Genomic DNA, 18,733 nt, shown 5'->3' with positions numbered 1-18,733 from the left:
TCAGCGGAAAAAGTGTGAACATGCAAAAAGTATCGTGGTTGAGGGTGATTCAGAGAGGAAAACAGGTGGGGAGGATGTGTGTGTGCGTTACCGATCGCTTTCCTTTCGTTTACGTGCATGTCTTTTGAATATTTGTGTGTGTTCTCACTTGCCAGGCTCTCTGCCAGTTTCCCCTCGTTGCTGGCCCAGACATTGCTAAATAAGGGAAAGCCATCTCTCTCTCTGCCTCTCCCTACTGTATTTACTCTGTTTATATCTCCTCCAAACACACATGACAACCTTTTGACCTACAGTAGAGTATACACGAACAAAATCTGGGCTATATTTAGAATAAAATCTATGTTTTTTTTAACTGCACTGACACACTATTTGTTGTTTCTTTTAAGGGCTGCAGTGCTTTTAAATTGATTGACAGTTTTAATATCACACAGACAAAAGAACACACGGAGCCACATGACAAGTATAGATCAAACATTTACTCTTTTCATTCAATATCTTTAGAACAACTTTCAGCTTGATTAGAAAATTTAAACCCTCATCTCACCGAGTCTTGACATGAAATATAAAGTTGACATTTAAAGCTAAAAGCCTTCCACTGGAGACTACAGGCACCTTGATTTTTATTTATTTTTCTCTATTCTTTTTTTTTTAACCATTTTTTCTTCAGCTTCACACCAGAGACCATTATCACTGTATTTCACACAGCAGAGTAGAGAGAAGTTTCACAGTTGCACACCAGCCAGGTGACGGGAGGATTTCACACCCGAGGAAAAAGCGTGGAGAGATTACCGACGTGTTGGAAAACCAGGTGAGCCCACGAGCTGAGCTTGTGCGATATCAGGATGAGCTTCTTCCATCTCGCCAGTTCATTAACATTCATGACTGAGCGCAGGTTGATGTGCTCGGTCGTTCTTACAGTGAGAAATATGGATTCATATGGTTTTTGGACGTAGAAGTTTATGGGATAAATGCTTTGGAACTAAACAAAAAAGCTAGATAGAAATATAGATTTTCATCCACAGAAACTTAGTAAAATCACTCTTTAACATGAGGTTTGTTTAACATATAGATCCTTAAAGTCATGTTAATGGTCACTTTAAACAGACTCTCTGCCCACAGAATGTCTCCCTAAAAATGCTAAAAGTCATAAACAGCAACAGAAATCTGGATGAATACACTGATGCAGTAAATACACAAGTTAAAAGTCAGCCTTTCTTTGCGTGTGAACGCTGACAAATTCCAGTTCATACAAATGAATATATGAACCTGAACTGGGCAACATCTTGACAAATAATTTAGCTCTCATCAAAAACTGTTGCATTTATTTAGCTGTCTAAATATGATTGATATCCAATCTAACCAAACTTCCCAGTTATGTTGGTCCTGGCCAATCCTGTGACTCACACTGACCATATGACTGCAGGTTTACATTTAGAGTTCAGTCCTCTTCCTTAATACAATCAATTTTTCATATTTTCACCCATGACCTTTCTGGCAAACTGGACAGATGCCCAAAAACTCCACAAAAAAACACAGCAAAGCACAAACGCAAGAATCATCTTGAAAAACATCAGAAAAGAGACAAAATCTCAACCTGTTAACATTCATTTTACACCTCATCTGCTAAACGCAAGGCTGTTTGTCTCCCTCTCCTTCCAACCACCTCAAGTCTGTTCTGTCCTCTCCGGGCCATATTTAGAGGTCGGTCTTAACGCTCTCCAGACGCCGCATCGCTGCTCCCTCTCACACAAAACAAATGATGGCTGAAATTACAAATAAGTGCCTGTCAGAAAGCTCACGGTAGTGGGGTGCCCAGAATGGGAGAGATAATCTGCTGCTGGCAGACCAGTTAAGTGCGTTTTTTACGTGGCCTCCGCTCTGCAGTTGTGCGTCTTCTCACCACGACCTCGACACGACTTGGACTTTTGCCGCTTGGCCCCAGGATCTGTCCTCCAAAAATCACCTGACACTTTAGCTCAGGCTGAGTGGGAGGGCGGCGTGCGGCCTTTCCAGTACTTCTGATACGCCTCGTGGAACATGTCCTTGCACTGCAGCTGTGCGTTCAGCCGGGCGCAGATGAGGAAGGAGCCGCCCATCTTGCGGTGGAGTGAGTACGTCTCCTCGGGAGGCGGGGTGAGCCGGTGTTTGAGCATCACGGGGATGAGGTTGTGGATTCTCTCCGTGGTGGACTGGGAGCCGAACTTGAAGGTGTCCGAGGTGAAGGCCTCGCCGAGGATCATCACTGCGTCCACGTGAGCGCTTATCATCGCCTGGATAGACGGAGGGGAAAAAACGCACCGCAGATTTAGTCTCACAGTAAAACGGGTCACTTTTACAAACAAAAAAAGGGGATATTTGCTGCATGAACAAGTCGGTTCTCACGCAATTTCACTTTTTATTTTCACATGTAGAGGAGACAGACCAAATCTAGAGATATTTACCTTGGACTCGTATCCAGTCAGGAATTTCATACCGATAGATTTCTTCAGAACTCCCTCTCTGTCGCCCTCGGCAGCTGAACGGATTACCTACAAACAGGATTATGTCCGTTACCGCCATCGCTTCTTTCTCTGCACCTCTGCGACGTGTTTTAATAGCTCATGCATGGCAAGACAATCTGTATAACTAAGGTTTTTTCAGTACTGACTTGACACTGCAAGTTAAACCACAGTTCAAATGTCATTTCTTTTTTCCACTTGCTGTTTCAAAATGTCTTTTCTGCAGAAAATCACAACCTTAATAAAAGCAGTAGAGGTGTGACTAGTGTGTAAACAGTGGGTGAGTTAAAGTAGCTGGAGTTTAATGTTGGTCAAGAAATATGATCCTGTTAGCAATGAAATAAAAAGAACCAGGCTGACTGACTTACCTCTATGTAATCATCTGTGAAACTCTTGTCAAATCCTCTCGTGGCTCCAAAGTCCAACAGCGCCACCTAGAGAGACAATCCAATGATCACTTAAAAATGTCCATTACTCTGTCAAATCTGACTATCAAGTTACAGCAGCTCTGAGCCCGCAGACAGACTCACCCTGTGTGTCTGGGGATCGTAGAAGAAGTTGGACCAGTTCGGGTCGGTCTGCATGTACCTGAACTCAAACAGCTCTCTGAGGCACAGCAACAAGATGTTGTGACAGATCTGAGACGGAAAACAAATACATGTGAAGAAGAGGTCAACCATGAGAGAGAGTGAATGTAATGTGGTGAGGAAAGAGGGGACTTGACATTCATCCCTCTAAACACGTTAACCAGCTCGTTACTCCCCAGACAAATGCAAACATTACTCAGCTGAACATCACATCCGCTGGTTTGCCATCTGTACCTCGTTCTTCAGTTCCTGTGTGAGGCTCTCGGCCTGGTCGAGGGGAAACCCGGGGACGAGCTCTGTGGTCAGGACGTGGCTACCGCACAGCTCATCTATCACCTCTGGTACGTAGAAGAACGGATGGTCTTTTAATAGCTCCCTGCAACAGACGGATGAATAAATACAGAGGCATAAATCTAGGTTAAGCAGGCATGTAGTCCATATATAGTAATAAATCTCTCTCTATATAGTTGGCTGGCAGTTGTAGTGGTTCTGACCTTGAAGCAAATCGATAAAAACTTAATGAGGGAATGGAATAACTAGCTATAGACTTGATAGATAGATAGATAGACAGATAGACATAGATATGAGCCAGTCTTTGTGTACATGTAACATGAGTCTCTGTTCTGCTGTTCTCTCCATGAGAGAGAGACAGCACACTGCAGTCACTGCTAGAGTCTAAACAGGCCCGGGTTTAAACAAGGATACATCTAACCATGCATTAAAAGCTTGCAATACATTTATTCCAGCACAAAAACAAAAACAAGCTACGAACTGGTCTTTATAATTTTTTAAGCTCGAATTTGAATTTTTAATATTACATTTTTCTAATTATTTTACTAGTCGTTTAACTAGCACAACCAGTATGACACATTTATTGCACCTCATTGCACATTTTACTTGACAAATACACTTTTGAATTCTTGCCTTGACTGGCATTTTTCTCTTAATCTTATTATTCACATAATAAACTATAAGCAATCTGTAAGAAATCCCCTTCGTCAGTGGTTACAACTGAGTGATTAAAAACATGCATGCTATGATTCAATGCAATGCTAAAGAAAAGTTTTGTGTGGGCTGTCTCAATCTAACTAAAACACATCCTACATGGGACTCACTTGAATTTCTTTGCACACTGGGCCTCTCGAACATAATCGCACTCTAATGCTAGCTCTTTCCTCATCACGTCTATCAGGTGCTCTGGAAACAGACCTACGGAAAAACAAAGACAACACATACAGAGGGATACAGTGCACAGTGTTAGAGATCGCAGATGGACAAACAAAGAGTGAAGTTGTGCATGTTTGTGTATGAATTAGAAGGTGAGAATGCTAGTGTTTGCATGATTGACAGATGGTTTCTTGGAATGTGTACCTTCAGGAAGGGCATTGCTGATACTCAGCACCGTCATCAAGTTGTTGACATCGCTGTCGATACTCTGAGCCACACCGGGGTACTGGGAACAAAAAAAACAACTTTAATTTGATCATTAAATGAGGGAACAAACTATCTTTTATGTGGTCTTTTTATTCAGAATCTCACTTTTACAGCTTTCACATAGATTGCAATTTTTCTCTATCTATGAGATTCAAATAATACTTTGTAATTTTAATTTCAAATCCTTCATGAATTCAAAAAGCATTTATTTTAAACAATGAAGACGGCAATAAAACAGATAATCTGTAAATGCATAGACTAACAATCTCAGAGATCAGATTCTGTGTGAGACAAACTCTCCAGTTACAGTTGTTATCTGAACAACATGGGAATGTACTGTGTTCGCACGCGTGTTCACAGCGTACCTGTATTTTCATGGCCACCTCCCTGCCGTCCTTCATCTTCGCCAGGTGAACTTGGCCGATGGACGCCGCTGCAAACGGACGATCCTCGAACGATTCCAGCTTGTCTCTCCAGTTAGGACCCAAGTCACTGTTCAGCGCTTTCTGCAGACGGACACAGTATTTAGAATAAGGGTTAAAAGTGAGTTTACAGAGGCTTGATGATAATAACGGTAATGTCATACTATAAGAAACCACTTTCACACAGAGATTCTACAATACTGCCGCAAAGAACATCCAGAGTTTTGCAGGCTTTGCTTTTTCACACTGAACCAAACAACGGTGTGGGACTTCAGATAGAACGGCGGCATCACAGGAGCAAAAAGAGGCGTGACGTTTAACACGACAGCATCAGTGTCTAGTGTGACATATAACACACGCTTCAGACTTTCCCCGTTATTAGGACACTTGTCCTTGTCCTCTGCTCAGAGGTTAAGAAGCTCCCGGACCTCGTTGTCCCCCACGTTCACTGCCATTCTCCATTTCTGAAGGTTAGCTGCTAACTGCTGCTAGTGATCTCCCAGCAGTTGGGCAATAAAAAACATTTAAATGGTTCCTCTGTGCTGGTTGTCAACACACAGACGTTGAACCTGTAATACCTAACCCGCCTTGAAGAGGCTGTGGTTAAGGTGCTAAAGGTAGAATTTATATTGTTTGACATATTACATCATCAGTTACAACTCGGACAGCCGTTTCCAATCCATCCAACTTGAAATACCAGTTAATAAAAAAGAGGAAGAAGAAAAAGACACTTACTGTCATTTGCTTGATCGGCATGAAGTCAGCACTCTGTCGTACTCGGTCAAAGATCTTGGCGAGTTGAGGGTTGATGAATGCATCATCTGGAATACAGAAACACAACTGAGTTGGTCTGAGCTGGACAGAAATGCAGGTCGAATAAGGAGTAAGGCCGGCTGAACTGACAACAGGTGTTGTTTCCCTGAGCCTCTAACGCTGCCGTCAAATACGGCTAAACAAGCTAATTGCAGCATTTTTGCTGAAGGCGTCGTCGTTGCTTTGAGATGTCCGTTAAGCTGTCATACGAGACATAATGCACACCTTGAATATGGCTTTAATAAAACAATACATTCACAATATTTGTGCATTTACTCAACTGAGCCGTGTTAAACCGGAGTTGACAGTGTAAGCCAGAGAAAATCGTACTGAGCCAAGTGACATAACTAAGTTCCCAGGTTTGATTTCAATCAACAAGTTAATAGCAATAAATTATAATAATAGATAATTCTGCTTGGCAACTACAACAAATAATTTGGCTGACATTGCTGTTGATATGAGGAATCAGTATTACAAAATGTATTATCAGCTTAAAAATAGCTTCTGGCCGCTAAAGGTTAAACGTTATTTTGGATCGTTGGGAAAGGGTACAATGGTTGGACTCACAATCATCTGATAAATGTCAGTGATTTTTACCCTCTAGATTTATTTCACTGCACTCATGTTTTAGTGGTCTAAGTTGACTCTGTAGAAAGATTAGTTTGTTTGTTCTGTGACCTTTCTGTCCATTTCCTAATCAAGCGTTTTAGTTTTAAGAATCAACTTGTCACCACCTTGCAGACAAAGTAAAGCTAGTCCCGCTCTGCAAATAGCCGCTCACATTCACACAAGGTCAACCCACTGTGCTGAAACCTGTTTAGCAAACACCGGGCAGCCAACGTCCTTTCCTCTGCTCCTACTGTTTTTGTGGCTTTTTTTCCCCTCACATTTACTACACTGAACTGTGTGTGTGTGTGTGTGTGTGTGTGTGAAGTATACGCCAACATCTGAACTGGCAAAAGGACAAAGGTCGCCCAGCCAAAGTCAAGCAGTGAGGAAACCAGCGATAAACAAAATATAATGAATGTGTTGTTGAGTGCCGCTACCTGATACACCAGCTCTCTGCCAGCATGTTTACTGCCGCTGGCCCTCTGCCCTTGAACTTTGGCTTATGTGTGCAAAACACAAACCAGCATCAAATTACATAACAACTAATTCTCAGCTGCTGCTACCTGCATATTTGTGTCTGTGTGCAGCAACAGGTCAATGTCACGACTCTTAAAAGAGCGTATAGTGTCTGTCACACACCTTGAATGCTGAGCATCTGTCCCAGCTTTAACGCAGCTCCTCTGACTTTACACAGGGTCCTGACGATGCGTTCGGCGTTGGCCTCGGACAGGAAGGGGCTGGAGTCCAGGACGCCTTTCTTATTATCACCTGCAGTGGCACAAAACAGAGAGGGTGTTGGTTCTCGTTTACATACAATGCCTCCTTTTACACCAGTGTCGCAAGACTAAAGTCAAACTTTGGAGCTAGAATTTTTTTATACATGCATAAATAACTGTAACTATGTAACATTTTTAGTTTGTGTACAGGTGAAGTCATTTGGATTGATCTTTGTCAATAGTTTAAAGGTTTATGTACGATACGATATGTGCATGTTTTCGTAGATGTGTGTCAGTAGGTCGCCAGGTAGAGTGTTTCTGTGCGTCTGAAGCTGAGAGGCTTTCACTAAGATTTACCCCCACACACACACACTTAAGGGTGTTCATTGCCTCCCTGCTAGGATTAACTCGCACACACACAGATAAAAGCCTACAAACAGACGCACAAACGCCACAGATTTACTCTCGTACGCTGTTTCAGCTTAGCTCTGTTTTGGTATTAGCGGAGCAGGAATGTTTGTTTAGGTGGCAGGTTGCTGCGAGAGGCGGCTGAATTGCTAAATTGTGCTCTTCTGGCATACAGAACGTGTGTAGCACGTAGCAACATGCATTAAGGATGGGTACTGAAAAATGATGCAAGCTTTAAGAGGAAGCGTTTGTAGAATCTCACAATAAAAGAAAATACCTGTCCTTACAGGCACAGAACTCTCAGATGTTATTCTATTAGGGCATTTAAAACCTGATTTTTTCTGTTTAAACAAATCAACAGTACAATGCATTCAGACTGAAACAGGTTTGAAATAACACCATAATCTAATGTCTGAGTCACGCAAAAATACCGGAGCATTGATGCAAAAGAGTTTGTTTACATGAATAACTTGTAGCCGTTTGGTAAAAAAGGCTGCCTGTTGAGACTGTGTGAGCCAGTGTGGGTGTGTTAGTAGGCTTGTTAGTGATACCTGCTGTACCATTGTGTCTAATGGTCTTCTTGGCAACTTCTGCCAGTGCTCCAATCCCCAAACCTACAGCTAGACCTGGTGGAGACACAAAGACAGACAGACAGAGAGATCAACAACACAATGTCATAACGTAACAGAGAAACTTAAAGACTTTCACCCTGAACCTGTCAGAGTATTTCACCAGTGTTCGATGTCTCTGTTGCCTCTGAGGAATGCTTTTCACATCAAAATAACATATGAACTCATGAGACAAACCAAACACAGGTAGATTAGCACTAAATTAACTCAGCAGAGTGAAATAACAGAACTGTAACAGCTGCCAACCCAACATAGCACATGGAAATTAGAGCACTCGTCAAAATATATTTACGATTAAGCTCTTAAAACACTTAATCCTCTGAAGAAGTTAGAGGGGTTATTTCAGCAGATGATGGAAAAGAAAAACAGTTCCTCCAAGCCGGGTCTCTACCTCACATAACTCAGCATTACATAATCGGTGAGTCAGCGGTCTCTGAGGCGACAAATCTGAGACAAAATAAACGGTGGACGGACAAATCAGGACAGAGCCTGCTTCAGAGCATTGTTTACAAAGTCGACCGAGCTTTTGTTCTCCGGTCAAAAATGTGGAATCTGCTCTGTTGTTGCAGACAAGCAGGACAAGCGGGAATTAGGATGTGCATCACAATTTCAGACATATTTACCTTGAGTAACCTTACACAGTGTTATGTAACCCTTTGTGTGTGACTGCTCTGCACTACTTACACAGTTTTAAAGAAAATAATATTAATAATCTTACTTTCCAATTATTTATTTTTTAAAGTGCTTTACAAACAATAAAACCCCAAAAGCAACAACCATAATATAAAGATAAAAAGGTAATAAATAAGGTAAACAACTAATCACCAAACAGAGATAACATTAACAGATCATTAACAAACGTAAAAGTGGAATCAGAGTGAGTCACATAAAGAATGTTTATAAAAGTAGGTTTTAAGAAGGGCATTAAAAGATGAAACTGATTTTTTTTTTTTTGTCTAATTTCCTCAAGCAGGTTATTTCAAAATACAGCCGACCTAATCGAGGAAGCACAGTCACCTTTAGTCTCTAGTCTGGCATGTGGAACAACCAAAAGAGCCTGAGGATCTAAGGCTGCGTTCCCGTTCATAAAAAGGTCAGCAATATAGCTAGGCCATTCTGTGTTAAACTAAATAATCAGTCAAATCTAAAAATCAATTCAGGATCTTAGCATTAATCACTGCATATATATGCTAAGACGGGTAATATGGTCTAAATTCTAGCTGCAGCATTTTGAACAAGCTGAAGATTTATTTCTGTTCCTTCATTTGATATTCAGATCTAGAAGAAACTCAAATATTTACTCCCGTCCCCTCACAAACCTCAGCGAAACCTTTCGAGCATGCATGGCAACAGATGAAGACGGAGACGTCCAGGCAGGGTTGCTATAATAACTGTTGCCGGGAAACATGCCAACAGACTTATGATTCTGTGCTGAATTCTGAACTGCCTTAAACCTGCATTCATTATCTCCACCATCTCACAACTGTGAGTAAAACCAGACCAGCTGAAAAAAACATAAAAGAATAACTTGGTCAACACATTTTAGCAGGAGAGTGAAGGACAGACAGAGGCCACATTCCTCCGCCCCCCTCCCCACCTTTTCTGCGACACCTTCTAAATGTTACCACTGTCAACATGCCGAATCGACCCCGGCTCGGCATTTTTTGCATCTCGTTGTAGATCGTATAAGTCAAGTTGGTTTGAATTGACCTGCGGCTAAATTCTGCAGCGTATTATTCGAGACTCTGATCTGTTTTTTTTTTTTAAAAGGTTTGTTTACCCTCTCCCTTTTGCTTTTAGCTTCTCTGTACAACTATCTAGGCCACCTGTTAACTGATCCGTCATCCGTCTGAAGTGAAGCTACGAGCTGCTGCATTTAGGAGCTCTGATCCGTCATGTCAAACTGTGTCCGGGGATTTTCAATGTGCTTGTGTGAATGTGTGTTTGAGCCTTTGAATAACCTTATCACTGAAACAACATCCTGTCTAGATATGACTTTGAGACAAGGAGACCTTCTGTACCAGCCTTTATCAGCAAACCTTTTAATATAACATGAAATACTTTTCAGCAGTGGTTGACATATAGATAAGACGGACAAATGCTAATAAAATGCATGTAATGAACAGTAAGTACAACTAAGCAGTTTTTGCTAAACTACATTTTGAATTACTATATAAAATGTGTTTCTTATATTTAAAGCATTTCGATCAAAGATCTTTAGTTATACTTTTATCTCCAGTTGGCAGTCATTTGTGTTTTGTGTCACAGCTAATAGGCTTAGAGAACAGGTAACATGGCCAAACAGAAGGTTAACTAACACAACAATATGCAGCGCAAACTCACACAGATTTCATAACAGCTGCTGCTGTACTCTCTCTCTCTCTCTCTCTCTCTCTCTCTCTCTCTCTCTCTCTCTCTCTCTCTCTCTCTCTCTCTCTCTCTCTCTCTCTCTCTCTCTCTCTCTCTCTCTCTCTCTCTCTCTCTCTCTCTCTCTCTCTCTCTCTCTCTCTCTCTCTCTCTCTCTCTCTCTCAGTGGTCGACTATCAAGGTTTTTATCTTGACCATAACAATCATTAACAACAAGAGCTATATATGCTTGACCTAATTAATATAAGTGTTTGTTTAAAGGCAAGTCCAGTCTCATGCTATCCTTCTGTGGGAGGCATGAATTTTCTCAGCAAATGATGTTTACATAGTTACAGTAGTATAGATATTATGTGTAAAAGCTGTGGTTGGTGCAGGAGGGATGTCACTGGGTCATTAAAAAGCCAAAAGGTGCACGCATCTTAAATCTCAACATACTGTGAGGTACTGTGTGGCATTCCTGCATGTTATGTTTTGTCTTATTTTCTCTTATCTCTATGTTGTCGGCCTTTAAATATGCGTGTACATTCAGTGGTGTTGCCTTGCCTGCATTTTTAACTGTACAGACTCTGAGAAGGAAGTGTGTTGCATACACAACACTGACTGCCCTGATCTCAATGACCCCAGCTTGTTGAGGAAGTGGTGGGTTACAGTTAGACTATATTACAAGCATAAGTTTCCAGAAGTTCACCAACATATTCCTGTCACATAACTAGAACAAACCAGCAATACCTCAATATCTATTTAAAATATTCAGAGTGCAAAATACGGGAGGTCTCCGGGGCCGGTCCAAGACCTTTTGATTGACACTTCGGAGCCCCTGAAAGCGTAAACAGTTCAATTTTACGGGGTCTCTAAAATCATAAGACAATTATTCGTCACTTGCAATTATCTAGGACGCTACCCACCGGGTATTTCTCATCCAGCAAATGTTAGTTCAGGAATTAGTCCCATGAAGACTCTTCTACTAAAATATTTCTTTCCCTGACTGCACAGACTCGGCTGTATGTAACCACGGAAAAACTTAGACTTGCAGACGTGCACTTAGACACACATACACCTACAAGTACAGTCAGACCACCCAATGAATCAGCCAACATTCGGACAGAGTTACAAGAAGCGGTATTACTGTACCTCCAAAGTTGGCCAGTCTGCTGAGCCGACTCACTGGCACTTTCCTCTCTCTGGCTCTCTCGCTCAACTAAAGAAAAAAGACCAGTCAAGACACCTTTCTATTCACATCAATGCCAGTTTGTGATTTAGAATAAGAAAATGAACAATAGTTACCATCTGTTTGTGTGATTTGATCTCAACCTTCTTGCCCTGTCGTGCTTTCTCGATGTCTTCGGCGGTAAGCCCTCCGACTGTGGACGGGTCCTGATGGTAGCTCCTGAGCTGACCGACTTGATGCCGACAGTACAGCTGTGCCCAAAAATGCCTGTTCAGACTGTGGTTGTAGAAGAGTCTGCCACACGTAAAAGCAAAAGTGATTTACCTTTATTCTCCAAACAGCAGCACAAAACGTGTACACTCTTGATTGATATTGACACTATTCATACCTGGCGTCTTGGTGGTAGGATCTGGTGTGTCCGCTAAACTGTTTGCTAGGATCTTTGTAACCCTCAAACAACGACTGTTTGCCGCAGACATGGCTCGCTCCTGCTGCTGCGCTGTGACTGGCTGCGAAACCGTCACTACTTCCTGTTTGATCCACTGCAAAGTCCAAATCTTCCCCCTTGAACTCTGAAGCTGCGAATGCACTGTCGTCCTGGGGGAAGTCATACTCGGACTCCGATAAAGACGCCTGCTGCTGGCCAGTCAGCCCCTGGACAGACACCCACATGAAGACGCATACAGAATTAAAACATACTCATGGTATTCTTTTGACATTAAAAGCGTGTTGCACAGTAGTACAGTTTGCACAGTAGTATTTACAAATGCACACACCTGCATTGCCATCATAGCGGCAGAGAGGCTTTGCTCAGCAGCCGATTGGACAGTTTGGACTGCAGCACCAACTCCTTGGAGCCCTGTGTTACAATAAACAAAATAAAATACCGTTATTAGCTTTATATGCTCTTCGGTACACTACAAACTAACCGTACAGCAAAATGATTACTGCCCTTAAAAGTGCCTGGTAATACAAATCAAAGTTAGACTCTGTTCAAACAAGCTAAATGCTATCTACTGACCATTTCTGTAAATGTTGCTATGGCTTACTAGCTGTGTTACAATTCCCTTTCAAAACAAATAACGGTGTAAAATATAACATTTAATTGTATAACCTTTGATTTTAATGGTATGTTTCGCTTAAATGAATTGTACAAGTCTTTAATCTCAAAAACACCTTGCTAGCATTTTTGCTAACATTACCGTTCAACCAATTCTAGCCAACCGTTGGTGAATTGTATTGGCGTTAACGGGCTAGCTAACCTACTGGTTTTAATGCAGTTACCACTCCTTTTCCAAAACTAAACACTTTACATGTTTCTATTTCAAGCATTTGATATGTATAGCAGGCTACAGTGTAGGAAAAAAAAATAGTGCATTATGAATTCTTCATGCTTGTTTACATTTCTGCTGACAACAGCTTTCAACCAATGTGTAAAGCTAATCACAAGCTAGCCTGCCATCATGTGAGCCAATGAGCAAGTTAGTTAAATATCTGAATGGAGTGCACTGGAAATGCTAACAGGCCAGTTAAGAGTGGCTCCAAGAGAGATGCTGAAACTTTTTTTTTTTTTTTCTTGACATTGTGTCAAGCTCAAAAGGACGGGTGTCATTAAGTCATATTTGTCCCTCGACCATTGACTACAGTACATATTTCTTTCAAAATAAGGTCCCATGTGGAACACCGGAAGGAGAGGGGAAAAAAAGTGAGTTATTATTGATAAGATGCTCTATTACAATCAAATACATGTAGAACACTATTAGCTTAGCTCCAATGTGAGTTCAGTGAGGTAATGACCCTTCCTTCTTTTATGGGTTCCTTGTAAACAACAGGTGTGTTGAGCGTACCTGTTCCACTGCGCATGGTGCTGCCCTGAGTCTCTACAACCGCCTGGCTCAACTTGGCCAAGCCTCGCATCAGTAGCATCATATCACCTGCCATGATTGACTACAGAGAGAGACAGAGAGAGGACAGGAAAATAAGACAACATGAGACGAATATCACCGTTAGTTATGCAGCATCTCTTTCCGAACATGGCAGGCCTGGAAGCGTGGAGAAACACATACTGTTCACCCAACATAAAGAAAGAAATGCATGTCACATATCTAAATGTTTGACAACACTTTGTCAGTTGAGATGATACGAGCACAAAGAAAGACATAAAGATGGACAAGAAGGCAGGTGGAAAGGACATAAAACCTGTCGTCAACACACATTCTGCTGTCAAACATTAAACACACACATTCACAAGCACACACAGCTGTCACATCTTGAGGTGACCGACTCTTTAATACTTCTGTCTAAAAATACTCATGACCTCCAATCCCTGTGTGAGCACCACACACACACACACACGAAAGAAAAGGGGTATGCCGTGCATGCATGTGCGATCTGCAGATATGTGCATGTGGTTCAGGACTAGATGTGTCACTGGAAACTAGTAGGGAAAAGTTGGAGTGACTCCGGCTGCTGCCTGTACCAGATATTTCCGTGCATGAGCGAATGTGGGTGCACGTTCGGTTTGCTGTTACACTTTTCCTCTCCAAAGTTTCTCTCTGCAACTGTGAGGTTGTTTTTTGTTCAAAAGGTTTATCTTAAAGTATTCAATTTCTAACCAAATAACTTTTGTTAAACAGTTGTCAAGTTCAAACAGCTTTGCACGCCACATTAAGCTGAAACTGTGATAATGAACATATCTCAAGGTCCATTTAGGACACAAGTAAAAGCTCTTACCTCTCCCTCTCTTATCGGAAGAGAGCGCCCACTGCATTCCTCTCTCGCAATCTGCGGTATTCCCGAGTGTGTGTTTTCGTGATTGTGTTACAGGTGCCGCTTTTGTGGGTGTGACGACATGCTTCAACGCAGCTCGGCTGGGATTTGGGCCAATGGAAAAAGCGGTTGCTGAAAGCGTCAGAGCACTGTGCTAGTTGTGTGCGTGCCGCTACACAAATATACACGCACACACACACACACAGAGTAAGAAAGTGGGTCATCCGTCCTGCTTCAAGGCTGCACTGTGTTTTCAGACGCTGGACTTAAGACGAAGGATTGGACAGCCAAAAAACAGCCCAGAAAATAAAACAGACGTGCATTATTTATTCTAATTCATGTCTGATTTAAGTGTTTTTTTTTATGATTATTTTCCATAGGTCGATAATGAACAGAAACACATCTCTTCAGATTTTTGCAATAGGTTTGGCTTGTGACTTTAGCTGGTTCCCTGACACAAGATCGGGGATCAACAGCAACCCCAAAAAGAGAAAGTATAAGACGCAAATTAGAAAGAAAACAAGAAACAATACTCATTTAAAATGTGTTGTTAAAATTTACTTTTTGATATGTTGCTCTTTAGCTCAATTCCTCACGTCAAGCTCCACAGGCCACCTAAATATTTTGCCAAGTTTTGCTGGTGAACTGCTGTCTGTAGTTATTTGTGGGGACTTTAACGTTAATGTCGGCAACTCCCATGACAGCCGCACTAAAGAACTGTGTTGAATTCTGGGTAACCATGGGCTGACTCAGCATGTTACGGAGCTCACACACACAATACGGGGCTATAATCAGGACAAAACCGTCTCCAAGGGGACTTAACATTTAAGGCTCCATTCTCAGGCCTCCTCTGTTCAACATCTAAGTGCTCTTAACAGCACAGTTCATGCCAAACAACAAAATGTCTCACCATAAATATACAGATGACACACAGATTTATACAACGATCTCATCGGGTGACTATGGTCCCACACAAGCACTGAGTAAGGGCAGTGTACAAATTAAAGATTTGATGTGCCAGAATGTCTCCAGCTGAACAAATAACAGAGAAGACTGTCTTTGGACCCAGAGAAGAACAAATAAAGAGTCAGCCTTTGCAAATAAACAGAATACAGTATAGAAATCAGTTATACTGCAGGTTACGGCATGTTTGAAATATCATTAAAATAAAATAAAATATTGTTCTTGGTACTTTATTGTCAAAACAATTACCACATCACTATGCTGAGTCAGCTCAACACTGCAGCAAGATCCTGCATGATATTCTAGTCGGATGGGATTTAAGGTCGAAGGTTTTGTATTGAGACAAAGGAGCCTATTAAAGCTAGGATTCTAGAGAAACTAGCAAGAATACACTTGATTTAAAAACTTTTCCAACCCAAAAAAACTGCTCAAATTCGCCAACTCTTTTTCAATGAAAGCAGCTAGCAGCACCAGCTCCAGAAGTCACTGAGTCGGCAACACCGAGAGCCAGACGCTTCAGGCCTCCCTCTAAACTCAAAATTATCATTATGAACGTAAACATATCATTATGAATGTAAACAACGAACTTGGCTATTGTTCGCTCACAGCTGTTAGAGAGGCAGGTAGACCGTCCAATCATTACATTAAGATCATTGGATTCATTGATTGCCGTCAGGATGTGATGAGAATTTCAACAAAGTTTGATGTTTTTGAAGGAGATTACCAACCCTACCCCTTTGACATAAAGCAGCACACAGGGCTGCAGAATGCAAATGTTCACCGCAAATATTAAATCTTGTGCAGCAGGCATGGCTACAACAACACCCTTGAAATGTAAAACTACATGTGCGTTTCTGCACGATTCAGAGCTGTGAACACTGTATAAATAAATTCAACTTGCAAAATCTGGTCTTACTCATTATTTCTAAATGACAATCGATTGAGCAACTTCCCATTTGTCAATGTGGGTGTGTCGCCTCAGTACGTGTTTACAAGCTGCTTGCTTTCTCTGCATTGGTGCTAAAAAGTAATCTAAAAGAGAGAGAGGACACTTAATAGTTGAATAACCTGAATACAAATGTAACTAGAGGAGAACTAAAAAGGCCAGTTTGGATGCCCAGTGGGGGAAGAGTTCACTACCAGGTATATGGGAGGCCGGGCCTGTGATTACACATGTTATTGTGTGGATAACACACACGCACACACACACACACACACACACACACACACACACACACACACACACGCACACGCACACACAGCTAAGCCTCAGTTGTTGTCTGGGCTCCTTTTGCCCTCCACAAGCTGTTGACTCACCACTATTAAAATAGCCAGGCATCTCAGCGACATGTGTCTATATCTGAATGCTGTACATCTCATGGCTTACCGTCAGCCTCCACTCACCGCCCTTCACCTTGAGCCAAATGTGGGGAATATTTCCACCGTCACTGAAAAACCACAACGGTTGCTTCACCACCACAGGCAGAGGGTAAACGTGAGGAAAACCACGTTTCCTTCAAGACCACACCACAGAGGAGAGTCTAGAGCGATGAATCCATTGGTTGTCAACTATTAAATTAATCAACAACTATTTTGAAAAATCGATAAATCAGTATTAGTAGTTTTTTTAATTTAGTTTAGTAAAATACTTATCGATTTTGACAGTTCTCGTATCGGCATTAAACACAGCACAGTGGAAATTAGCAGCTAATTGCCTGATCAATACTGGATTTTTAAAGCTACTATCAATGTTTTCGGCTTTAAAAAATCCAATTCTTAGTGAACTAACAATCATATGGTTTTATCAACTAATTTACTATTCAATTTAATCGACAGATCAGTAACACTGAGTTTGTCCCACATATGAATCACACAATAGCACTACTTTAAATCTTGTGTTTACTTAAGAAGATTAACTCATTCAGCCTGAGAAAAGCATAAAAAACGACTTATCTACTCAAGAAATCTTAGTCGACTAAGATCAAAACAACCGAGTCGCCTAAGAGGGAGCAGCACTACATAATATACACAAACCTTTCTGATAAGGAGTCCATAACTTTGGTTATGAAAGCATTGTGACCTAGTGTAGCCTGTTCTGAGCCACGACAAAAATAAACCTGTCGGTGCTGGTTAAAGGACAAACTATCTAAAAAGGGACTTGACTCACACATTATGTATGTTTGCTGCAACTTCTTTCTATTTATTGGCAGTGATAAACAACCTCTACGAATACATCAGAGGACGTAGAGGTCATGCTCTAGTATAAATGTCATATTACACGGCTCATGTTCTAAGTAACTCATATATACTCCACACACAGACACATGCAGTGTAAATGTATTAGGGTTTATTAGTGTATGTAAGAGGAAGCTTACATTAATAGAAAAATATTGAATATGTCAGATGTAAGCCTAGTTTTTCCATTATAGGAAGATTTTACACATTCACACTGGAATATTATGCAGATACACACACACACTATGTAACACTACTCCTACATCTTATTAGTACTTTAAAAATAACAATGTTTTCAAGTGAATATTAATTGCAAAAAAGATCAATGCATTAAGATGATTGCCAAAATAATATGCAAATGATATTAAAATAAGTAAACCTCTTAACTTACGTGCAGTCAGTCAGGTACAACAATCCTTCAAACCAGCAAACGTGGCCCATTAAAAAAAACAAAAACTGTGATTATGAACTTCCTCGTGGGCGTGTAGCCACTAGATTCACTTCCATAACAAACCGCGTGCCACACTGTAAACCTGGTGTTTATTAAAGCTGCTTTTCAAAATAAGGACTGAGATTAAAAAAATAAAATAAAATAAATAAAATGATGTATATATATATAAATATATAAAAGTTTCCAGAAGTGGCTTTGCAGCAAACAGACAACATGCACGTCAGCACGCTGCAGAGGATTGTGCAGAACCAGCTGGAGGTGTGGAAGCTGTGCAACTAGATCATAACAGGACTGAACCGAATAACACTATTTAAAATACATAAATCCTATTTAAAAACATAATAAATGCTCATTTGTGAGAGCAGACACTCACCAGTAGCTGTGGTCTCCCTCCCGTGTTGTTTCTGCTGCTGCAGGCAGAGTTTAATCCAGTATGTCTCCACCACGAGGTCAAACCTTATTTACCAACCAGCACCCAGAGCCGTGAATTTACGCAACAAACGCGCATACGTGACCGTGCACAGTGTGGACAAGCTTGTTTTTATTCAGCATACTTATTATACACAGTGTATGGTTTAGACAAATATGCATGCAACAATAAAACAGTACATGCATTATAATAATAATAATAATAAAGCTATGTTTTTTTTTATGTTTTCTGCAG

The 18,733-nt window shown here is 41.1% G+C and overlaps 1 protein-coding gene across 3 annotated transcripts; it reads right to left on the bottom strand.

The window, feature by feature from the left end:
- Positions 1-456: 456 nt before the first annotated feature.
- Positions 457-18,493, bottom strand: coq8aa (coenzyme Q8A, genome duplicate a). Of its 3 annotated transcripts, none has more exons than XM_054618361.1 (17): positions 18,443-18,493; positions 13,499-13,598; positions 12,428-12,510; positions 12,040-12,305; positions 11,768-11,945; positions 11,615-11,681; positions 8,039-8,113; positions 7,003-7,131; positions 5,677-5,762; positions 4,885-5,025; positions 4,457-4,538; positions 4,201-4,294; positions 3,320-3,461; positions 3,029-3,136; positions 2,867-2,932; positions 2,442-2,528; positions 457-2,270 (listed from the first exon to the last, which is right to left on the bottom strand). In XM_054618361.1, exons 2-17 carry the CDS (start codon positions 13,590-13,592, stop codon positions 1,977-1,979), a joined length of 1,992 nt encoding a protein of 663 aa, XP_054474336.1. In that variant the 5' UTR covers positions 13,593-13,598; positions 18,443-18,493; the 3' UTR covers positions 457-1,976. The 3 variants fall into 3 exon arrangements, with proteins under 3 accessions (XP_054474336.1, XP_054474338.1, XP_054474337.1); XM_054618363.1 differs by having other exon boundaries at positions 8,048-8,113; XM_054618362.1 differs by lacking the exon at positions 18,443-18,493 and adding an exon at positions 14,385-14,415.
- Positions 18,494-18,733: the final 240 nt, after the last annotated feature.

Source organism: Anoplopoma fimbria, chromosome 18 (genome assembly GCF_027596085.1).
Source record: "Anoplopoma fimbria isolate UVic2021 breed Golden Eagle Sablefish chromosome 18, Afim_UVic_2022, whole genome shotgun sequence".
Taxonomy (NCBI): domain Eukaryota; kingdom Metazoa; phylum Chordata; class Actinopteri; order Perciformes; family Anoplopomatidae; genus Anoplopoma; species Anoplopoma fimbria.
Note: the sequence above shows the minus strand (reverse complement) of the source record. Positions and strands in the feature narration are given on the sequence as shown.

Bases quoted from the DNA above. Each gene is read 5' to 3' on its own strand.
- coq8aa (XM_054618361.1), bottom strand. From the start codon at position 13,592: ATGGCAGGTGATATGATGCTACTGATGCGAGGCTTGGCCAAGTTGAGC. The intron at 12,306-12,427 runs GTGTGTGCATTT...GTGTCTGTCCAG, and splicing joins CCGCTATGATGGCAATGCAG to GGGCTGACTGGCCAGCAGCA. The intron at 2,933-3,028 runs GTGAGTCTGTCT...TTGTCTCTCTAG, and splicing joins ACGATCCCCAGACACACAGG to GTGGCGCTGTTGGACTTTGG.